Source organism: Colobus angolensis, unplaced genomic scaffold, assembly GCF_000951035.1.
Source record: "Colobus angolensis palliatus isolate OR3802 unplaced genomic scaffold, Cang.pa_1.0 Scaffold59, whole genome shotgun sequence".
Classification (NCBI taxonomy): Eukaryota; Metazoa; Chordata; class Mammalia; order Primates; family Cercopithecidae; genus Colobus; species Colobus angolensis.
Window position 1 is genome coordinate 5,162,360 of NW_012119487.1, and position 9,656 is coordinate 5,172,015.

The 9,656-nt window shown below is 34.1% G+C and overlaps 1 protein-coding gene across 2 annotated transcripts in view; it reads left to right on the plus strand.

Moving 5' to 3' along the window:
• RABGAP1L (RAB GTPase activating protein 1-like) overlaps nt 1-9,656 on the plus strand; it is an 812,347-nt gene that overhangs the window by 438,279 nt on the left and 364,412 nt on the right. For both annotated transcript variants that reach the window (XM_011962353.1, XM_011962352.1), the window contains exon 14: nt 5,527-5,640. In XM_011962353.1, the coding sequence (XP_011817743.1) occupies nt 5,527-5,640 (114 nt within the window). The remainder of the gene's footprint in view (nt 1-5,526; nt 5,641-9,656) is intronic.

The window sequence follows — 9,656 nt, forward strand, 5'->3', positions numbered from 1 at the left end:
TGTTTTCCTTTTCTTCTGTATTACCACACTTAAGACTCCCCCCACCCCATATTCAAGGAACAAAGGCTGGCAATGACCCAGCCTTTTTGTGTTATTGTTTCAGTTCATCTCTGCCTCTTTGGATTTTTGGCAAACATCAAGATGAATAAATCAGACTGACCACTGCAAACCCATCTGCTTTCAGGAACATGTTAGCAGACCAGTTTGTGATGTTTTACCATCCAACATAGAACTGAAGGAGGCTCCCTGTGGAGTAAGAATAGAAGGCAAAGTCTGAGGTCAAAGAGTTTTTCAGCTTTGAATTATTTATCTGCCTACTGATTGTGCTAGGGACAGTCTATATTGTCATGTTTAATGGCACTCACAGATTGGTATGGTATAATACTTATAAAGTTGAAATGATTTTGTGGTAGATGTAAAGTGAAAATATAGCTTACACTTTGGATTTGATGATAGGGATTAATAAAAAAGATGCTGTCACAATTTTTAAAATAATGGCAAATCAAGATACAAAGTGTTCATTTGACAGAATATTACTTTTACATTTCTGCCGCTGCTAAGGTTACGTTTGAAAACAGTCTTCCTCACTAAAATACCTTTCTAGTTGTTGACACCCCAGAAATTGGTTCATAAAAAATAATAGGCTGTGGTCATACAAAGCTATCCTCCTAATGCTTGTTGACACTTCAATGCTGCATTCATTTCTTTCTCACAATAAGCAAGTAAGTGATGATTCTCTTTGAATAAGAGTTAAGAGAATTGCAAACATGTCAGTGTATATAAGTTATACTGGGAGAACAGTTCATGTGATACTCTTGATAACAGGCACTAAATTGAACCTACTTTAAATTGATCAAAAGTTAAGCAAGCTGCTTACATCTCATAGAGTTGGTTTTAGGCTGATCTTCAGCAAGCTGAATTGTATTCTCTGCTGGACTATGATTTTATCCAGTAGAGATCAATGTCTTTTTTTGAGAATAAGTTTATTCTTACTACCTAATGGCTTGGAAATTAAAGAGAATCCTTGAAAGGCAGATTTAGTTTATCTGTGATGATAACGTCAAGGGCGTGGGGTATGGGAGATAAAACTCAATTTTTCAGACTTTATTACAAATGTCTTTCTACTTTGTGATCTGAGTCAGCTTTTGTTTATGGACCATCCTGACTAAGGCAGGAGAAAGGATACTCTCAAGGACTTTGCATATGAGTTACATTCTTGGTGGTGATGGTCCAGAAGGGAGGTATATAGTTGTGATAGTTGTTTTTGTCCTTTCCATACATGACTTCAACTGCTTTTTATCTTTAGAAGCTACATTCTAAAGTAATGATGGAAATGGTGATTGCTCTGGCAAATTTAGGTTCTACTGTACCCTATCTTTCCTATCCTTCTGGACAGATTTGTGTACATCTTTATTGTGTGGGTTACATGCAAAGTGGGGCCAGAGTGTGTATTAGTTGATAAAAGCTGTACTTTATCTGAATAGTTGTTCACTGTTGCTTTTATGAATAGATTAATAGAAAAAAGGGTAATTTAGGACACATAAAATACATGATTGGAAATTAAACAGAGTATGTGTGCATGAATCCATTGTGTTATAAATCTCTAAAGGAATTGGTTTCATAATCATAATGTAACAGAAAAGAGTTGTTTATTTAGGTGTACAAATACAGAAGGATGTCTAAAATGTATATTCACCAAAAATTTTAAACAGTTGAATAATGATTCTTATGAAAATGGGAAAAATATTTCTTGTTATTAATTAATAATTTTATTTATTTAACAAGTACTCAGTTTATACTAGGCAATATGCTAAGTACTTCACATACATTCTAAATAATGTTATTTTAAATAACATTATGCATTTGATAATATCATCCCATTTTACAGATGAGGAAACTGAAGTTTAGCAAGATTAAGTAACTTGTCTGAGATCCTATAGGAATTAAATGAGAAAAGTGGAAATAGAATCAATGAGTTTATCTGGCGTCATGGCCATTAAAATATTGTATTTGAGGTGCAAAATGGGAGATACACCTGCTGAGAAGTAAGTTCTGGAGCAATTTATGCATTTAGATATTGGTGAAGTGGCTGCCCCTAAAGGAATGACTTGTTCCCTCTTCTCATTCTGGAGAAAACTGGCGGGACTTAGGGAGCCCCTGCATATATGGGAATCTTCTCAGAAAATGAATTTATATCAGTTTTGGTTGTGCTATAAAATGTTTTTAGCCATATAAAAATAAAATGTCACAAGAAAGCCCTTAGTTCCAGATATTTAGATGATGAATTATTGAGCCTCTTTTTGTCCTTCCTCTTTCTTCATTATATTTCTTGTAAAAATTGACCATTACAATCAGAATAAGTCTAAAAAGAAAGGAATTAATATTGAAGAGAAAAATTGTTTTGTTTTCCTTTTGAAAAATGTTAGGTTTTGTAACTTTCTTGACTCAAATATTTGTTGAATGACTGAGTGAATTTGGATGATTAGATGTGCATTCCTGAAATATAAACTGTTTCTACTCTCAACTGTTATGGGTGATTGGAAAGTGGGCTGGGATTAGCTTTTGCTTCAAAAACATAATTATTTTCTTTTGATTTTCACAAGTTCAGTACACAATTTCATTCCTATTAGGCTGTTTATGAGACTCTGTTATAATCTACTGACCTTCACTTATATGAGATTGATCAGTGAATAATGTAGCAACATACCTTATTTAGTCTATAAAGTGAAGTTCTAGAAATTATTCCCTTAGCCAAATGAGAGCACTATATAGAAAGATAACTCTAGGAACACATACGTATTAAACATTTAAAAGTAATCCTAGGAAGGGAGATTGTATTTTAATTAATTTTTTTTTTTTTTTTTCCAGACAGAGTCTCACTCTGTCACCCAGTGTCGTGTGATCCGATCTCGGCTCACTGCAACCTCCACCTCTCAGGTTCAAGTGATTCTTCTGCCTCAGCCTCCTGAGTAGCTGGGATTACAGGCATGTGCTGCCATGCTGGGATAATTTTTTGTATTTTTTAGTAGAGACTGGGTTTCACCATGTTGCCAAGCTGGTCTCAAAGTCCTGAGCTCAGGCAATCTGCCTGCCTCAGCCTACCAAAGTGCTGGGATTATAGGCGTGAGCCACCGTACCCGGCCAGGAAATTTTATTAAGTAAGGACAAGGTGATTTTATTTTCATTTGATTTTGTCCTTTATTTCTTAAATATGGAAGGTCAAGTGTGCATAGAAAAAAATTCTCAGTATTATGCAAATTTACCCTCTAGATTTTGTTTTTTCTACCAATTTTTCTTTCCCTGAATCAGACTGTTGGAACCATTTAAACACAGCATAATGCTAAATGCATAATCAGTTTCTAGGGAATACAGTCCAATGATTTATCTCTCTTAATGTCCTGAAAAGTACAAAAGAGTTATCCTGTGGGCCACTGGGCACATACGGTTCCCAGTACACTGAAATAGTTCAGCAATGGCAGTAGTAACATTTTCATTCCTCATCTTTCAGGTAGTTTATAAGTGAAAACTATTAACTTATGGAAAGAGGGCTCTTCTGTTGGATAAAACCTGGCAGTGAAAACTTTGGTCTGCCTGGTTACCAGATTTTTGTACTCAAGACTCTAGACAAGATAAAACAAATGTTTCATAATATATCCCTTTATACAATACCTTTATACTTACCTTGTTCTATACCCCCACCCCTCCCTGCAGTTTTCTTTATCATTAGAAACTACATTTACTTTGGCAAATGTAAATTGTCTCTGTATCCTTTTGCTTAAGTTATCGTGATTTTTTAAGGCTCTATTTTAATTCACGTTTAGCATTTCATTCCTGTAAGCCATCAGAATTTCCTCTGGATCGATTTGTAAGCAAATTTGTTTGCTAGCAAATTTGGAAGTTTTCGGTTTGCTTCCTCTCTTTCTGTATGTAAGATCTAATTACCACCCAGCATGAAATAGCAACTGAAATGAAGGCAGCAACAAAAGGTAATGGCTTACCTTAGAGCTAATCAACCACCCCCTTCTTGTATATTTCACAGCTATAAAGAGAGAAAGAAATGGCATTCATTAAAATAACATATATTAAACTTTCTTTCTTTCTTGACTTGAGACTGAAGAGAGGATTTCTTCAAATCTTTATGGAAAATAAGACATTAAGCAATTCTTTTAATTTGCAATAAGTAGTCTGATGTGAATTGTACAAAATACTTTCACCATCAGCGTGGCTAAAAGTAGTCCCATACTATTTTCTTGACATTAAAAAGATAAAACAAACATTTCCAGGAATAAAGTAAAATCAAGAGAATATTTAATTATTTTTATAAGGCTTAGAATTTGACTCAGTTTGGGATTTTGGTTTCTAAATTTGTCTTCAACAAATATCTAGGCTTATCTTTAAAGAAGATATCATCCTTCACACCTGTAATCCCAGCACTTTGGGAGGCCGAGGTGGGCAAATCATGAGGTCAGGAGTTCGAGACCAGCCTTTTCCAACATGGTGAAACCCCATCTCTACTAAAAATACAAAAAAAAAAAAAATAGCTGGGCATGGTGGTGGGCACCTGTAATCCCAGCTACTCAGGAAGCTGAGGCAGGAGAATCACTTGAACCCAGGAGGCAAGAGGTTGCAGTGAGTCAAAACCGCACCGTTGCACTCCAGCCAGGGCAACAGTGTGAGACTCTACTTCAAAAAGACAAAAAAAAAAAAAAAAAAAGGGATCATCTTAATATAGTAGCCTGTAGCTTCCTGTTTTGTGGAATCAGTTTGTTGGGTAATTAACCTAGGAAAGATTGATAGTATTTTTACTTTTTAAATGACCGTGGTCTGAATTTTTACTTATCAGATTGTCAGATTTAAAAATTAGATAATTTGTGGTATTAGGCATACTCTACTATTGTTTGGAGTATGTATTGGAATGAAAATTATATAGAGAGAGTACGTTCATCAAAACTGGAAATGCATGTAACTTTTGACTTTGCAATTAAACCTCAAGGAATTTATCCTTGAACATGTGCATAAGACATATGTATAAAATATTCCTTATGATATTGTTTGTTCTATAAATAAAGCAAAGAATATGGTCACTAATAGGAAAATGTTAAATTATGATATATCTATATCCAGATATACCTTATTTTTAAAAAGTAACTGCTCCTACAGAGAATAAACTATATGTACATGTCTTGATAAGGAACACTCTATATTATCCCATTAAGTGAAAGAAACAGTCTAGTTTGCTTCTATGGAGATGTATGTATACAACTTCCTTCCATCCCTGTCCCTTCTCCCCATATAAACGTACATACACACACAAATATATATAGACGGATGGGTGAAAAGATACAAAGGAGCTGTTGGTAGCACTTATCTTGGGTATAGGACTATGGGTCTGGGATACAAGGGAAGTTTTTATGTTTTTCTGTTGTTTACTTGTTTGCTGTTTGAGTTTTTTACCATGTGCATATATTATATTTCATAACTGGAAAAAAAATTTAATAACCAGGTCTGTTTTTTTTTCTTTTCTAGGACTCAGCCCAGGAGAGTGTTATTACTCGAGATATTCATCGTACATTTCCCGCACATGATTACTTTAAAGATACTGGAGGAGATGGTCAGGAATCGCTCTATAAGATCTGCAAGGTAGGACCCTCTACTTCACTTTTTCTAAATTATTTCACAGAGCTGTATTTTAGAAACCCATTTAAGGATTTTTTTACTCTGTCTTCATTTCTTATTTGCACTATGCCATGTTTTCTGCTTTGCACATACGCTATGAGATCCTCAGTACTGATCCCAGAAGGTGACTTTTTGGTTGCATGTTTCATGCCTCCTCATGAGGGAGGAGGCGCAGCATAGCCTCCCTTTGGCTCTCCTGCTAACAGAAAAAGGCAAACATCATGGCTAATTTGTAAGTTAGGTAATCAGTTCCTGAATAATCCAATTTAGCCTTTGTAATGAGTAGCAAATATGAGCCAGTAGGTAGTCAGAAGTATATTCACAAATCTATTTCATTTTATATTTATTGTTTTTTAAAAAGAGCACTTATAAAAGCACTTGCCTACATATTCTAACCAAGTAGGATTAATGTTTAATTCTGCAAATGGCACAGCTTTCATTAAAGTCCTTGCATGTTGGTGGTTTTGGCCTCTTCCCACACCTGTCTCTTTTTTCCTTGCTTTTTCTCTCTCTCACACTTTTGATCTAACCATTTCGGAGGCTTATAAATATATGCTGATCAGAAATCTATTTTTATATGAATGTGTCATTCAGAGCTAGAAATATGTAACTTATAATCTGAGATTATACTGATCTTTGGAAAATGATGTAGCATCTACTTTGAAAAGTACCAAAGACCACTGGATGCCACAAAAAAAAGTTATATGTTCATTATATGCCTGTGAAGGACAAAAGTAATTATTTAAAAATTTTTTCTACTAATTTGAAATTCTGCAAACTGATTAACACTGGCTTGTGTAAAGAGGTTAGGAAAATGTATATCATTTCCAAGTTTATTTAAGAGGGTCTAGTTTATGGCATATGGAACATTTTTTTCCCCAGCATATAGTATATTTTCAGCCAGTCAATAACTTTTCCCTCAGCTTTCCTGTGATTGATACTAGATACTTTCCTCATAAAGCTAAAACAGATGGTTCTAATGTGCTTGCAACTTCTGACTTAAAATTTTGCTCCATTGTAGTAAAAATAGTATTTGCCTTGTTATGTAATATTTAGAGGGGAAATAATCTGAAACATTACTAAACACAAAAATAAAAGTTGAATAATGGGCACTTTTAAATAGTTGATAACACTTTGCTTTGGTGTTGCAAACAATAATGTAACCTTGAATTCATTCGAAAATATTCATCAGTACATTCACAGAGCTCATGTGGCCATTTTAGATTATCAGTATACGTTTTACAACATGACTAAACCATTTTAAAGCTCTTTCTGAATGAAGAATATTGTAAAATGTAGATCTGAGATACTTTATTATCGACAAGTAGCTTAAACACACTAAATTTTGTGAAGGTGTAGAAAACAAAATTACATTAGACATAGTATTAAATAAAAGTAATAAAAGTTTTTAAGGATTTTAATGCTGTACTGAGCTGTATATACATAAAAATAATGTCACGACAGTCTTTGATAATGGATGTGAGCAGAGATGTATACATCCTACCCTGTAGACCACTTGGTTTGTGACTGACCCGGTTCCTTCCCCTCTTGATTTACTATTATTTAGTAATCCAGTGCTCATGCCAGGAAACCTTAAGTTCGATGGTAGCTCACAAATACGATAGCATACTTATGAGTAATTTAGGATAGCATACTTATGACTAATTTAGAATGAAGCATTATTCTCAAGGTTCCGCATCCACTTTTCTTTGTTTTTTGTATCCAATTTGAACCACAGTCTTTTATTTTATGACCCCCATCCCATATTCCCAAAAGCTGCCTATATGTAACCTTTAAGGCTTAAAGGTAGTCTAACCATTTAAAGGTAGTCTAAGGCTTAAAGGTAGTCTAACTGTGTAGTCTAACTGTTCCAACATTGTTTCCAGAACCATTGGTTCTAGAATAATAACTAGCATTAAACCTCACACTCAGCAATCCACCTTTGAGTTTCTATTCTGGACACCCCGTGCAGAATTCATTAAACATTAATAACACCTTGATCTTATCTCAGCTGTTTTGCTATATGTAAATAAGGACAGTTTTACTTTTCCTTTACCAATCCTTATTCTTTTTCTATTTGTCTCTTGTCTTATTGCACTGACCACACCTTTAGTATAGTGTTCAAATAAAGCTATCATAGCAGATACCTTTTCTTTCTCCTGATTTTAAAGGAAATGCATCTAATGATTAACCACTAAGAAAGCTGCGTCTTCTTCACATCAGCAACACAATCATAGGCCTTTAAAAAAAAATACAGTGTTTTCTATATGTTAAAATAATTTTACATTTGCAGAGTACTTTCACATATATTACCTCATTTGTTTTTGACAATTCTTCATCAGTAGAGCCTACACTAGGGATATAATATACTGTTCTCGTAAACTGAGCAGAAATTAAGAGAATTTCAATGACAGTAAGTTTAGAAATCAACTCTGTTTTCAAGGATACAACAATCTGACTTTGTAGTTGAGAAGTTTTCTGTGGTTCTGGTGAAAGGAGAAATGATTTGAACTGCCACGTTAGAGGGAAGACTGTTAAAAATTCACTGTCATGTTTTAATGGCCCTGTCAATTCCAGTTTTGCCTCTTAATATCTTTTTCAGAGTAGGAAGAAATCGAAATGGTTCAAAGCTTCTTCTGTTGTCATAAACTTATATGGGGGAAGTTGAGCTGAAAGTATTAGTAGAATTCATAGGTTTCTGCAGATGAAAAGGTTTGCAAATTAATAGATTTCTACAAATGAAAGTTTCTGCAAATTTGGTTCTTCCTTGTTTCTCTCCCTGTTTTTCCTATTGGTTAGGTCAATAACATATTTTAAAAGAATGTCCATAAGACAGGGAAGAATATATTACCACCCCAAATATATTTGACATTTTTATTTTTTAACATGTGATATACAAATCTGCTGTAAGCTGGGAGACAGGTTGGTACAGTTTAAAGCACTGGGCATCAGGAAATCTGGTTCTGGTTTTGATTCTTTCACTCAGTAGATCTAAGAATAAGGGAAACTTGTAAGGGTGTGGTGTCTGATAAGATTGTTCCGGTTCCAATTTTCTTATTCTCAGTGTTGTTTAAATTTTTTTTTCCTGACATATAACACATAAATGCAGAATTCAGCAGTTAAATCCTGTGTCAGTTATTAGCTCTGACTCTCAATACTAAAGATATAAAAGGGTCTTCTCCTTAAACCTGAAGACTTTACCTGGCCTTCTGTTACAGTGTTTGGTTTGTCACGTCAATGGAGTGCATTTAGTGGTGTACTTTTGGAGATACATCTCTTTGTAAGACCTAAGACCAGTTAATCATAGTAATCAGCTAAAATATTATTCACAACAATATAACTGGAAGTGATATTTGGTGTACAATTTAATTTGTGCTTATTGCTTTTTCTCATTTTTTGTTTGGTGTAAATGCTCTCTGAAAAAAGAGGATATTGCTATTAACTTAATGGGAGAGATTGAATATATTATAGAGAGATCAATACTTTTGTTTATCTGGATTAATAATTTGATAGCATAATGGTTTATAGGAGGACAAAATAAACTTAACCCTTATTTTACCAAATATTTTTATCAAAAAAGATTGGATTTATTATAAAAACTAGAGCATTTAAAGTATTGTTTTGATACTAATGATGAGTTATCTGCTGCATAATTTTGAAGAATGCAATCACTGACTCTTAAAATGACGTGTAATCATACATGATTTATATTGTTTTCTAGACATAGAGGGTATTTGTGATTATGAGGATGAATTATTTTTCACTTAGTTGATATTACTTTCAATACAATTTTCTAGCCATTTGACTACTTTTAATTCAACTCTTTCTTGGTGTGTCTGAATGAGCCCTAGTTTGAATGTCAGCATTTACTGAACAAATTATAGTCTATCCTTCCTTCCTCCCTTCCTCCCTTCCTCCCTTCCTCCCTTCCTCCCTTCCTCCCTTCCTCCCTTCCTCCCTTCCTCCCTTCCTCCCTTCCT